The 12,903-nt window shown below is 48.2% G+C and overlaps 6 protein-coding genes across 7 annotated transcripts; 4 read left to right on the top strand and 2 right to left on the bottom strand.

Moving 5' to 3' along the window:
- Nucleotides 1–1,653: 1,653 nt before the first annotated feature.
- DFL_004156 (uncharacterized protein) lies at nt 1,654–2,883 on the top strand (the record flags this gene model as incomplete). The annotated part of the gene is made up of 3 exons (XM_067633203.1): nt 1,654–2,118; nt 2,182–2,775; nt 2,842–2,883. 3 exons carry the CDS (start codon nt 1,654–1,656, stop codon nt 2,881–2,883), a joined length of 1,101 nt encoding a protein of 366 aa, XP_067491396.1.
- Nucleotides 2,884–3,042: 159 nt separating this feature from the next.
- On the bottom strand, nt 3,043–3,772 carry DFL_004155 (uncharacterized protein; the record flags this gene model as incomplete). Its single annotated transcript, XM_067633202.1, has 3 exons — nt 3,043–3,477; nt 3,594–3,669; nt 3,738–3,772. The coding sequence occupies 3 exons, from the start codon at nt 3,770–3,772 to the stop codon at nt 3,043–3,045; spliced, it is 546 nt and encodes a 181-aa protein (XP_067491395.1).
- Nucleotides 3,773–4,403: 631 nt separating this feature from the next.
- On the top strand, nt 4,404–5,214 carry DFL_004154 (uncharacterized protein; the record flags this gene model as incomplete). Of its 2 annotated transcripts, none has more annotated exons than XM_067633200.1 (4): nt 4,404–4,487; nt 4,556–4,736; nt 4,940–5,036; nt 5,100–5,214. In XM_067633200.1, the coding sequence occupies 4 exons, from the start codon at nt 4,404–4,406 to the stop codon at nt 5,212–5,214; spliced, it is 477 nt and encodes a 158-aa protein (XP_067491393.1). The 2 variants fall into 2 exon arrangements, with proteins under 2 accessions (XP_067491393.1, XP_067491394.1); XM_067633201.1 differs by having other exon boundaries at nt 4,910–5,036.
- Nucleotides 5,215–5,596: 382 nt separating this feature from the next.
- Nucleotides 5,597–6,994, top strand: DFL_004153 (uncharacterized protein; the record flags this gene model as incomplete). The annotated part of the gene is made up of 4 exons (XM_067633199.1): nt 5,597–5,718; nt 5,784–6,090; nt 6,163–6,541; nt 6,609–6,994. The coding sequence occupies 4 exons, from the start codon at nt 5,597–5,599 to the stop codon at nt 6,992–6,994; spliced, it is 1,194 nt and encodes a 397-aa protein (XP_067491392.1).
- Nucleotides 6,995–7,256: 262 nt separating this feature from the next.
- DFL_004152 (SAM-dependent methyltransferase TRM5/TYW2-type) lies at nt 7,257–9,302 on the bottom strand (the record flags this gene model as incomplete). Its single annotated transcript, XM_067633198.1, has 7 exons — nt 7,257–7,389; nt 7,441–8,045; nt 8,100–8,521; nt 8,584–8,661; nt 8,730–8,831; nt 8,897–9,218; nt 9,300–9,302. The coding sequence occupies 7 exons, from the start codon at nt 9,300–9,302 to the stop codon at nt 7,257–7,259; spliced, it is 1,665 nt and encodes a 554-aa protein (XP_067491391.1).
- A 449-nt stretch (nt 9,303–9,751) lies between these two features.
- On the top strand, nt 9,752–12,571 carry DFL_004151 (uncharacterized protein; the record flags this gene model as incomplete). The annotated part of the gene is made up of 6 exons (XM_067633197.1): nt 9,752–9,823; nt 9,936–10,020; nt 10,095–10,758; nt 10,810–10,984; nt 11,043–11,339; nt 11,393–12,571. The coding sequence occupies 6 exons, from the start codon at nt 9,752–9,754 to the stop codon at nt 12,569–12,571; spliced, it is 2,472 nt and encodes an 823-aa protein (XP_067491390.1).
- Nucleotides 12,572–12,903: the final 332 nt, after the last annotated feature.

The following is a 12,903-nucleotide window of genomic DNA, read 5'->3' as shown; positions in this document are numbered from 1 at the left end:
GAACGGCGGACATGGTAAATACTCCCTACGAAATTACTTCTTTAATTCGCCTCTTCTCATGGCCAGTTTGGAAGAGGTATTACTGACCCAGGGAAACACCACACTCCAACAGCCCATACTGAACTTCGTTGCCCTGAATCCTTCCTGTGCCCAAAGCCCTTGCAACGTCGCTAGTACTGCATAACACCAGAAAAAGAGCCCATACCCCTAAATTATTAGCGCAAAAAACGTACAGCACGTCCCGATAACAGACCCCGCAGCACCCTGAATAAAATCCCCTCTCCCACACCCACCAAAACTATTCGCCGCGGCAGTCCCGAGTACCTGAAGAGCAAACGACGTCAGTCCCGGCGGCCCACAAAGTACAAAAGTTTGGTATATCATCTGTGGCGCCATACTATACCCATCGAACAATCTTGCAAGGTATAATGCATCAAAAGCTAACGTTAACGGCCCAGCCATGCCTATTAAGAGGAAGGAAACAACAATCAACGGAACTTGAAGATTTGGAGATATTTCTGCAAATATGCATATGACTCCTGCGCCTGCCGCGGCGGCTATGAAGGGCAATAGTGCTATCGGTGTTATATTTTTAACTCCGGGGTGCTCGAGTTTTAGAAATACATACGGGATACCGATACAAGCTATCGATGCCATCAGGATGTTCATCCATGTCAGAACATAGGCTATCAGACCCCACGGTGGTCCCCACGCGGATACACAGACCAGACACATCATGTTTACGATCGTGGCGAGGGTGATGGATATTGAAGATAAAGCCGCGGTTTCGGTGATATCGGTTCGTAACGCTGACCGTACTTGTTTTGGGTATTTGTAACATCTGATCATGTAGAGCGTCAATGTTGCGAAGTATATTATGCACGTGTAGAGCCAGAATGTTGCTGATATTATGCTAAGACCGTTGAATTGATTGTTTAGGGTGTGGAGAACGAGGGAAAGGGCACCGGTTCCTTGAGGGACGAGGAACCATTGTGATGAAAAATCGCGGATTGCGATATCCCAGGGGGGGTGCTCATGTTTTGTAGAAGCAGAAATTTCGAAAGTGGCAGTCAATATCTACGAACAGCCGTTCGAGAGGGTTTGTAGTATCTACAAGTATAAATTTATAAATATTCACGTAATTGCAATTTGACGTCACTTCTTGACAGTAGCATTTCCGCTATTTCCATACGGGTTTCCTTCTATTTACTCAGGAGGCCGGATCCCATAACAATTTAAATTGTACTCGCGTGGTGTATCGAATATCTCGTCCTGATCCGTTTCACTACATGAAATTTCAAGAGAAGGGCCTTCAAAGTTACACCGAAAATCAATGCAATTGTTGTATTTTATGTGTTGCCAGGGCTTTGCGCCGGCAGCCGATTCGCCGCCAATTAACCTTCGCGACGAGCCAAGCTCCCCTGTCGCCTGGCCGCCCAACTGGCTAAATTGGATTAATTGCCAGAACTTTAGCAACCTCCTCCACGCGATCTCTGTTCACAATCGAATGACCGTAGATTGAATCGCCCGGTACGTTCTCAGCCCCAAATTGATGGTAGCTTCATAGTTACTAATGTCTATCGAGATAGTACACCTGCCGAACTGATTAATACTCCCCTAGCTCGACCTCCCTCCGGTATTCATACAACCCCAATGGCCTCCTCAGCCCCAAACCAAACCCCCATCGCCTCCTGCCTTGTCATCGGTGGCTGCGGCTTCCTAGGTAGTGCCATCGTCACCAGTCTTCTCTCCAAACATCCAAAGTGCCGTATAACGGCAGCGGATATCCGTCTCACAAACCAACTTTCCAACCCAAATGTCAAATACGTAACAGTCGATATCACCGATGTATCTTCCATCAAATCCGTAGTCGAGAATGCGAAACCTGAAGTTGTGATCCATACCGCCAGCCCTGTACACGGACTGGGCAGGGAGATCTATATGAAGGTTAATGTCGATGGGACGAAGAATGTGGTTAAGGTTTGCGAGGCTACCGGAGTGAAGGTTATGGTTTATACGTCGTCCGCTGGGGTGGTTTACGATGGGAGTCCGTTGATCAATGTAGATGAGACGGAGCCGTTCCCGGTTATTCCTTATGATTCGTATAATGAATCGAAGGTATGATTCTCTGTTCGTATCGATATCTATCGGTGACGATGGGACTGACGAATACCATCACAGGCAATCGCAGAAACCGTCGCTCTTGAAGCCAACGGCTCCAATGGCATGCTCACCACCGCCCTACGACCTGCCGGTATCTTCGGCCCCGGCGACCGTCAGCTCGTCCCTGGTTTCATCAATGTCGTCAAAAACCGCCAGACGCAATGGCAGTTAGGCAACAACACGAACCTCTTCGATTTTACATACATCGACAACCTCGCCGTTGCTCATATCCTCGCCGCCTCTGTCCTACTACACCAGCATGCTACCACAGGAGTCACCGATCCGTCCGTCGATCAGAGGAAACATCTCGATGGAACATCGATATTTGTTACAAACGGACAGCCGGTGTACTTTTGGGACTTTGCGAAGGCTATATGGTGCCATTATGGCGTCTACAATGCCGGTTCCATTGTGCTTCCTAGGAGTGCGGGATTGGTTATCGCCGGACTTGCGGAGGCGTTTAGTAAGTTTATGGGACGTGAACCGGGGTTGACAAGGTTCAGAGTCAAGTTTTCGTGCGCACATCGTTATTTTGATATCAGGAAAGCGAGGGATTTATTGGGATACGAACCGGAGATTTCGTTGACAGAGGGTTTGAGGAGGTGTATCGAGGTACGTATTTTCCGAAGTCCGCGTTCTATGGAGTTTTGGAGGCTAACGTTATACTCGCGACGATAGTGGTTCAAGGCTGAAGAAGAGAAGGCGGCGGAGAAGAAGTGAAAATTTTGAGTGTCTTTGGTGCATTCTCGGATGATCTTGGGCAAAATCTTTTATACATGCAGCGGACTGTATTAATATAGACTACCCTCTCTTAATGAAATTAATGTTTTTCTCACGAAGCCGACCCTATGCTTCGTTCGACGATGATGCTAAGATGTATCACTCCAAATCCGGCAGACCATCCTTGGTCCTCTCGACTTCCGCCAAAGCTCCACAATTCTTACATTTCCTCAAATTATCATCGTTCCTAAACTTATTGACTGCCTCTTTAATCTGCGTTCCCAAATCCGTGCAGTAGAACGCATCTTCGTATACCACTTCCTTGCAATCCTGACAGTACCATCTAAGTCTATCCAGATTTCCCTCGGGACGCTTCTGTTCCAAAACTATGCCGACGGTGTTGGCGAAGCGGACGGGGTTGTGGGGGGTATTCGGCGGGAGGAGGAACATGTCACCCTCGCGGATGATGATGTCACGGAAGACGCCGTCGTCTACGATTTTCAGGACCATCGGGCCTTTGTATTGGTAGAACCATTCGGGGGTGGTATTGATGTGGTAGTCCGTGCGGGCGTTGCCGGAGGCGCCGCCTACGATCTTTTTCATTTTCAAGAATTTGATGTCATCATCGGTTTGAATTTTTTTTTTTTTTTTATATCAAGATAGATTTTTGATGTTACGTAGTGGGGACTCGGGAATGTTCAAGTTCTTACCATAACGGTGAAGTCTTCATTGTAGACGCAGTAGTTATTAATTGGGGGTTGGAGGAGGTGAGAGTTCTCCTCGAGCCTGTCGTTTATCCGAGAGTTTTAGCATTTGACACCAAGATTTATAAAGGTCGCGATGTCAGTACGTACCACTTCGGCAGGTTCAGCGGGCCAGAAATAGACATCTTGTTTAAAGGTTTTGACCGGTTTCGTAAATATCACGAGTCGCTATAATGCATACGCCCCTCGGTGGAGTAGAATACGGACTCTGTAATAAAAGTTAACCCCGCACTTTCCAACTTTTTTTTTACAACTTTATGTATCTTCTTAGTATGAGGCTGTCGTCGGTTGTTGGGAATTATTTTCAACCCCGAATTCATCACAAGGATTCTATTTCGGTTTTCAGCGGAACCATCCGATGCAAGTGCAGTGCATACGATCGTCTCGACGGCCAATCGAGAAGAAATGGCGGGGCGGAGAACCTTGCAACCTGCGAACAATTGTGCGACGCTTAACCGGAACCGTGCAGAAACTGCCTCGTTTGTATAGCGAAGAAAGGATGCGTGACCCTTGGCTGAAGCCATGGCATACGGGAGAGAGGTTGTATTTAATACGGGGCGAGTGCCCTTCAGGATTCGTAAAGCTTTCTAAATCTGTTCTTTATTGATATCCTTTTTTCTCGAAGTTTTGTTCATTTTACTCCTTCGTTGGATTCAACTTGAACTTAACAACTCCCGCAAGCCTCGCCGACTCGGTTCGCGTTTAAGAATACAAGACACCTTTTCATAGCCAAAGCACGTACGGACCTCCGTCGAAATGGACCACGGCCACCACGATCACTCTGCCCATGCCAGCATGGATATGGGCCACGGCGATATGGGCGACCGCTGTTCTATGAACGTACGTCCGGCGTAATACTATCCGTGATCGTAGGAAGTATTGCTAATGGGATGGAAATCAAATATCAGATGCTGTTCACCTGGGACCCAACCAACCTCTGCATCATCTTCCGATCCTGGCATGTCCGCGGCACCGTCTCTCTCGTTTTCTCGCTCCTCGCCATTGTAGCTTTAACCGCTGGCTACGAATTCGTTCGCGAAATTAGTAGACAGTATGAGGCTAGACTCGAAGCCAAACGTGGAGTCCTGAGTACGTCGTAACTCCTCCTCCTCCTCCTCCCCCCCTCCACCGCCCTTCATACCGTCCGTTTCACCGTTTTCTTGCTTGAGGTCTCCCTGTTTGTGCTCTACCAAATAAAACTCGGAATGAGCCAAGTCTAAGTTTACACGGAACGTCTTTGTTATTACGATATACGCGAACAGCCGTAGATGAATCAAGCTCATTGCTACCAGGACGAGAGGGAACCGGCGGCACGACGATTAAGAAGGATGGACAGCTTATCAAGGCGTTGTTGTATGCTTTGCAGGTGTTCTACTCGTTCTTTATTATGTAAGTGTCCTTGTACCCCATTTTTAATTGAAGACTGTCTGGATATTAACGGAGGATGGTCAGGTTGCTGTTCATGACTTACAACGGATGGGTTATGCTTGCTGTCGCCGTCGGTGCTTTCGTTGGATATATGATCTGGGGGAACACTTCGGCCGTCAAGTCGGTTGCTTGCCATTAGACGTTATTACCTGGTCATGGACACTAAGATTCGTCCGGGAAGAAGGAGGGTGTGCCAGAAAGTAGTTACCGTAGATTGCGAGTGGACAGATTGTAGAACATAGACATCGATCGTTGCATCATCCCTATCCTTTATTGTCCGTGCCCATGACCACGTGAAGCCGTGATATCGATATCGCCATCGACCGAGCTAACCCGATTTGGCGGGGCAATTGAAGGTCTTGGCAGGGCCCCAAACTTCACGCGAAGACCGAATCGGTCGCGTCAAAGTTACTTGGGTAATCCCACTTTTATTTCAGTTCAGGGGGTTCTTATTCCCCTTCCTATCATCGTACCTGTTATTTAAGCATCTTGTTTATTTGTTTCATAAATCAGCATCGACGATGTCGAAAGGCCATGCGACCGCCTGGGGCCAGTTGCCTGTTTCTCTCAACCAGCTCTGTCTTGCGACTGTCCTGCGCTGCGGCCAGTCCTTTCGCTGGAAAGCGTCCGGTCCCGATGAATGGTGATTACTCTCGGCTTCTATGCCATACCGTACATTCGAATATCGTATTAACCGTATCGTATCAGGTCCTGCGGTTTCCCGGATCGCATAATCTCCCTCCGCCAATCTCCAACCCACCTGCACTACCGCGCCACCTTCCCATCCCCACCACCGGCATCATCAAAAGACGACACCATCGAAATCGTCAAAGACTACTTCAACCTCTCCATCGACCTAGCCGCTCTCTACGAAAAATGGTCATCCGCAGATCCAAATTTCAAGAAGAAGGCCGGGGAGTTCGGGGGCGTGAGGATGTTGAGGCAAGATCCTTGGGAATGTTTGATCGGGTTTATTTGCAGTAGTAATAATAATATATCGAGGATCGGGCAGATGGTATGTTTTACTCATTCCATCTATTGTAAATTATAGAGGGGCGAGACGGACGTTAATTTGGGTGATATGCAGGTCGACAAGCTATGTGCGACCTACGGCACCCCACTGGGAACGATAACCCACACCTCCATCCCCTCATCGGAGGACAAAACCCCACCAATCGAAGTAGCATACTACTCCTTCCCAACGATCGAAGCTCTCACATCCCCGGACGTCGAAGAAACCCTCAAAAGACTAGGATTCGGTTACCGTGCCAAGTATATTTACAAAACGGCGTGCATGGTACACAACGACCGTCCTAAGGGGTTTTTGAAGACTTTGAGAGATGAGAAGGATTATAAGGAGGCTCATGCGGAACTTGTACGGTTCACGGGTGTCGGGCCGAAAGTGGCGGATTGTGTTTGTTTGATGAGTTTGGATAAGATGGGGGCGGTGCCGGTTGATACTCATGGTATGGTTTTATTCTTCCACCTTTTGCCTTGGAATTTCTTGGACGGTGGGACTGACGAACGGTGTAGTCTGGCAAATCGCCACGAGAGATTACAAGTTCGGGAAGGGGAAGCATAGGTCTTTGACTCCGGCCGTATACGAAGCCGTCGGTGATCTCTTTAGAGACTTGTGGGGCGATGCGGCGGGTTGGGCGCATTCGGTGCTGTTTACTGCGGATCTGAGGACCTTTTCGGATAGGTTGGAGAACACGAAGACTACCGCTACCGTTAAGAGCAAGACGGAGGTGAAGGTCGAAGTTAAGGACGAAGGGGATGAAAAGGTCAAGGTGGAAGAAAAGGTCAAAACTGTCGAAAGGAGGGTAAGAAAAAGAGGTGCGAATGGCGAGGTGAAGGCAGAAGTTACGGTCAAGGCCGAGGAGGTAACCGAGAGAAGAACGAGGAGACGAAGAGGTTAGTGGAATACTAGGTATTCTGGAACTTGTTACACTGGTAAGAACGGCGTTTGGATATATATTTTACTTCTGCGGGTTTGTAACATTATTGCGTTCAGATTAGAGGATCTCTGTACCATAGTATCATTCAGCATTGCGATTTCACATCTCATATACAAAGCAATCGAACTTTAAAGAGTGGTATCGAGTTTCATTCCTTTCAAATCCGACAAATGCGCCCAAGAATGCAACTATATACACTGTATATATCGCCAAAGCATCTCCCTCAATGCTTCAGCTTCCCCGGCCACTCTGCCGTCTCATCGCTCCTCAGCCAAATATTCTTCATCCGTTCCAACTTCTTCTCCATCTCCGTCAATTCCTTCGGTGGGGTTCTAAACGCTACCTCCCACGGCAACCTAAACGACACACAATACATCGACTTCACCGGAGCCACGGCTCTCACGTACCCAACAGATATCCCTCCTTCGGAGAACGATTCTTCAAGTTTTGTCTTCTCGGGTTCAGCAGGTGCGCTCTCCGCCTCGCCACTGATCGCCGCCTTTTTGGAATTGTTCTCCTTGGTCTTGGCCTGCATGGTTTGAGCGTATAGATCCTTTAGATTCTCCGTTCTCTCAACCCTCATAGGATAGTCCAAATACCCCGACACGGCTTGACATATCTCCGTCGCTGCCTCCTCGATATCTTTGACATTATGTCGGTTAAACGTATAACAGTGGATGATAGGCAAAGGATACTTCTCCTCTTGTCCAGGTGTCGCCAGAGATTTGGATGGGTCTTGGAATAATGGTTCCAAACCGGCGTAGAGACCTATGTATGCGTCTAAGAATTCGACGGCGGAAGCTGGGAGGTTCATGATGAAACGTTTGAAGACCTTTGGGATCGTATAGGTTTCTATGGGTTTTAGTTTTGTGTTAATGGCTGGGTCGCGAGGAGCGTTTGGTGGGTTCGGGTCGAATGTTATGGTTTTGCCGCCGTCACGGAGGATGGCCTTGCTGCTGAGACGGATGAATTCCCGGCCGTCAGTGTTGAATGGGTAGACGAGGTTTGCGACCTATTGGATGGTTGGTATGTTTAGATTGTAAGGCGGATTGGACGTTCAACATACCCTATTCTTCTCGATATTCCGTACCATAGACTCGTAAGAGTCACCATTCAAATCATTCGCCCACACCAAAGCTCTTTTATGTTTCGCAGCCGGAATAGCAAACGGTCCTACTCCGGCCATAACATCGCATACCGCTTCACCCTTCGCACACAGGTTCGCAACCCGGTCGTGTTCATTCTCCAATCTCGAGTTCCAGTATACCTTTGCAAAATCAAAATCGTAGCTACAGCCGCTAGAACGGAGAGATACTTGGGTATCCGGTCTACCTGCAAGAATTTCCATGGGGAAAGTGCGGAATTCGCTGTGAGAGCCTACGTCCTCGATTTTGGAGACGACGGTTTCGACGGTGGGGTTTTTGTCCATTATTACTTGGGCGATTACTTCTTTGTAGTTTGTGAATTCGCCGTGAATGTTTAGGTGGGCTGTGTGTGAGAGTAAGTATTGTTTTTGGACCAGTGTGGTATATAGGGTGGGGTATCTATACCGATATGCCCGGTGAGAGTAAACCCACGGTGTATTCCATCGTACCTATCCCGAGGCAGGATGGACTTCAAGATTTCCTCTGTAGAAGGCTGACGCTCAGTAAGCTATTACTGCAAAGAGCGGCCTAGGATAAACGATTCACCATACCTGATCCGAAGTCTCCGTATGTCAAGGTGCCCTCCTTGGGTACCAACTCTATTTTATCCTCTTTGACAAGTTGAGCTAGGTCTGCCGGCATAGTACTCTCATCTGTTCCCATCCTTAGTCTGACAATGAACCCCATAATCCGGATAACGGAGAATATCTTCACCCACCATCTACCTTCACCGACGGTAACAAAGGTATGATATACGTCTGTTTCCCCTCATCGCCATAGAGTCGCTTGGGATCTACTACCGTACGATCTAAAGGGTCGAGTAAGAACACCGACCCCGCCGCTTTTCGAACTCTTTGGATATTCCGTCTATCTTTGATATACGCTGCAACTGTTGGTATTTTCTTCGTAAAAGCCTCTCGGTCGAGGACTTTCATCCCCAGATGTTGGGGCGCTCGGAGGAGAGACGACGGGTGTAGGAGGACCCGTTTTAGCATTTCTTCGTCTTGTTCGACGGGGTTTTCGACTGGGGTATTCGAAGACTTTTTATTCATTGTTTCTGTTAGCCCGGATCACACGACTTATACGGATCTCAATATCACTTTCTGCGTAAGATAACATACCATTGTTGCGACTGACTGACGATTCGAATTCACGAACTGGCGATGGTCGAGGCTTCTTCTGCCCGCCCAAGCATGGTCGACGATCTAAAGCTGAGGGATATTCGAAATTTGCAAAATGTTACTGAAGATCGAATTTATTTTAAAATTCATGACTCTGAAAAATTTCCAATGTGACTTTCTAAAGCTGCTGTGCTGTGCTGCACTGACCAGGTTCCTTCCCTGCCAAACTGCAAACAGCCTCTCCCCCAAAGCCACCCAGAAAAACCACCGACCCGACCGACCAAACCGAGCTACCAGCCGGGGCCAAGCTGAGCTACCACCCCGCCTCCTGACGGTTCTTATCCGCTTTCAGGCCAGATTGGATATCGCCAGGGATTGATTGAAACTACCTTCATACGATTATTATGTCCTCTCGTTCTTCTTCCCGTTAGAGCGCTCGTGGGAATTCCAGTATGGCGAATAATAACGAGGGAGTTCGCGGGCTGTATCCCAGCTTGCCGACCTTCGACTTGAATCATTTTTCGGTAAGTTATATTACTTACGATACCCCCTGGCCTGATGGAACAGACTGGAAGGTGATCGATGGTGGATTTTATTGGTAGATGGGAATGCTAATTCTGTTCGGTGGTATTTCAGTCTAAGGAGTACCTCGTGAAGGACTTCATCGAGAACCTCAGTCAAAGCGTTCAGATCTCGCGTCGACAGGGTCCTAATGCTAATGGTACCTATACAAAAGACCTAATCCCAAAGACTTCAAGAAAGTAAATACGTCTAACGATCCATCTGCTGAAACAGCCTTCGACCCGAAGCCTTACATCCGAACCTTCGAAGCCGCCGTCACACGGATTCGCCAACTCGACGATGACCTCGCCGAACAAGAAAGCGAATTAAAAGAAGCCGTCAGGCGCGCAGAAATCGACCATGGCCGTCGCGTTCAAGAACTCGGTCGTCGGCTCGAAAATACCCTGGATGAGTTCCAGCGGCTCGATGTTAACATCGGTGGAAAAGCCGTCTCCATCGGTGGTGAACTCGAACAACTCGACAAACAAAGAACGAGAGCTATGGACGCCAAGTTCTTGATTGAATGTTATGTTGAATTCAGAAAAGGGGATAGCAGCCGACTGGAGAAGATGAGAAAGAGTGGATCGATCAACGATAGTATCAAGTGTGCGAAGATATCGCGTCAGTTGATGAGTATTGCGCAGAAACTCGAACTTCCGAGCAATGACAATACGAGAACGTTGATCGAGAAGTTCTCGGAGAGCTTGGAGAAGGATCTTTTGGCACAGTTCGATTCGGCTTATAGACAGAGGGATATCACGGCTATGAAAGGGTGTGCGAAGATGTTGCATGATTTCAATGGTGGTAATTCTGTCAAGGCGCTGTTTGTGAACCAGCATGAGTTCTTCATTACGAAGCAGCACCTGGTTACGAATGAAGTCGTGCTGGGGGGAGATATGTGAGTATTATGCTGCAAGATAGACATGGATTGGTGCTAATGATATTTTAGCTGGGACAAACTTCCGGACCCCGATGCGGACCCACCGCCATTGGAAAGGAGTCTAGCGGAGATCATCGAAGCAGCCAGGACGGTCATCATCCAAGAATCTTCATTGATCAAGGCCATATTCCCGGTTCCTGGAGATGTGACTAAGAGCTTCCTCCAGCGTATTTTCCAGCAAACTGTTAGTTCATCCCCCCCTGTTCTTCAATACTGTCGATGCATTGCTAACACCCCTATAGATCCAACAAAGGCTCGAGCTAGTCCTCGAGAAAGCCGAGACAATTTCGCCCCTTGCATTCTTAAGATCCTTGCAATCCGCGAAGAGCAGTCTCGATACGTTAGTCGACAAGCTCAAAGAGCACAGCGAAGAGCTAAACGATAAAGACACCAACAATGAAATTGCTTCATGCCTCGACCAGAATCTTGACGATTTGTTCACCCCTTATCTCGAAGGGACCATTAGGTATATTGAACGAGAGAAGAAGTCCTTGCAAGACCTTTACGAATCCATCTTGTTCAAGTTCAATACCTTCCATGTAAGACAAGTCCCTCGCCGATCCCGCGACATGAGGCTAACATTAGGCAACAGACGAGACGCAAGAAGCTACAGAACACGACTATGCTTGATAGATGGAGGACCCAGCTCCAAAATAGTACGACGAGTGCCAGAGACAGAGTTATTACCCAGTTGCAAGATACAGATCCAGCTACTTCCAGAAGGACGGAACAGCTGCTCCGACTTGCGGGTCTTGGCTCTTTCCGCGAAAAGCATCAAAACAAGGACGAGAAGATCACAGAAATTGATCTCGAGGAAACGGATGGCCAGCTGTCCACGGATATCTCGAAGAGGATGTTGAAATGGCTCGCCGAGGGTATTGGAAGGTCTTTAGAAATAGGCTCTTCGTCTGATATGCCCAAGGATGCTTCGGCTTTCCTCGCTGTTCTCATCGACAACGTCGGGTTGTATGTCGAAACTGCCCTCGAAAGTTGCCTAGACTTCGCAATGACCGCTGAAGTCGCAAAGAACGAACCCGATATCAGCTACTTTACCGAACTCAAGTCTGCCAGCGTTATCCTCAGTCTCATGCATAAAACGATCCACACGGCCCTCCTCCCACTGGCTCAAACGTCTCTCACCATCCGCCGCGAAATGTCTCTAGCCTCTCACCGTTTCTTCAGCAAGGTCGAAGACCGTATCAACCAAATCATCCAAAAGACCCTCGACGTTGTCCTAAACCACACCACCTCCCTTCTCAACAAACAACCAAAACGTGACTACCGACCTCGAGACGAAGACGTCTCCCTGATGATGTTACAAACTCCGACCTGCCTCGCCATCTCCACTTTCCTCGAAAAGGTCCATGCAACCGCCAAGGTCGCACTTGCAGGTCCAAACCTCGTCTCATTCCTTTACGAAATCGCGACTGGATTCCGCACTCGCTTCTTGGAAAATCTCCTGAAGAATAGCATCAACGTCGTCGGTGGTATCTCGCTGACTAAGGATATTGTTTTTTATCAGTCGATGTTTACCCAATGGGATGCGGATGAGGATCCGGGCAACCCTGTCGGCACGGGGTCCGTGAAGGAGAGCTATGAGTTGCTACACGAGGTCGGGAACTTGTATGTCGTCCCCGCGGCCGCATTGAAGGATCGGTTGAGAGATGGATTGCTAGCCAAGGCGAAGAAGGAGCTGTTGGTTCCATATTTGGCTAGAAGAGAAGATTATTATACAGCAGGTATTAGTAAGGCAATCGCAGAGATGGGATGAGGTTAGAGATAATCGATCCGGGAGCTTGCGTGGCCCCTCTCGCTATTGAATGTTAGGACATTTTGTTTTCGGTCTTGTGAGCTCTTTTAGCTGGATTTTTCTTGCACAACCTGGATCTAAGGCGTTTTCATTTTCATTTTTTCTTTCAATTCTATGCGATAAAGTGTACATTGGATCTGGTTGGGGTTTTTGTTGGCGAATCCGCATACACTTGTATTATATTCGGATCTCGAAAATTGAAACCGGAATGACTATCCGAATATATGGACATAAGTTTCTATCCCTTGAGCATCCCCGGGGACAACGGGCATCTAGTCGCTAACTCCCCGGGG

This window comes from Arthrobotrys flagrans (genome assembly GCF_004000055.1).
Source record: "Arthrobotrys flagrans strain CBS H-5679 chromosome Unknown unitig_0, whole genome shotgun sequence".
In the NCBI taxonomy this organism is placed as follows: domain Eukaryota; kingdom Fungi; phylum Ascomycota; class Orbiliomycetes; order Orbiliales; family Orbiliaceae; genus Arthrobotrys; species Arthrobotrys flagrans.
Note: the sequence above shows the minus strand (reverse complement) of the source record. Positions and strands in the feature narration are given on the sequence as shown.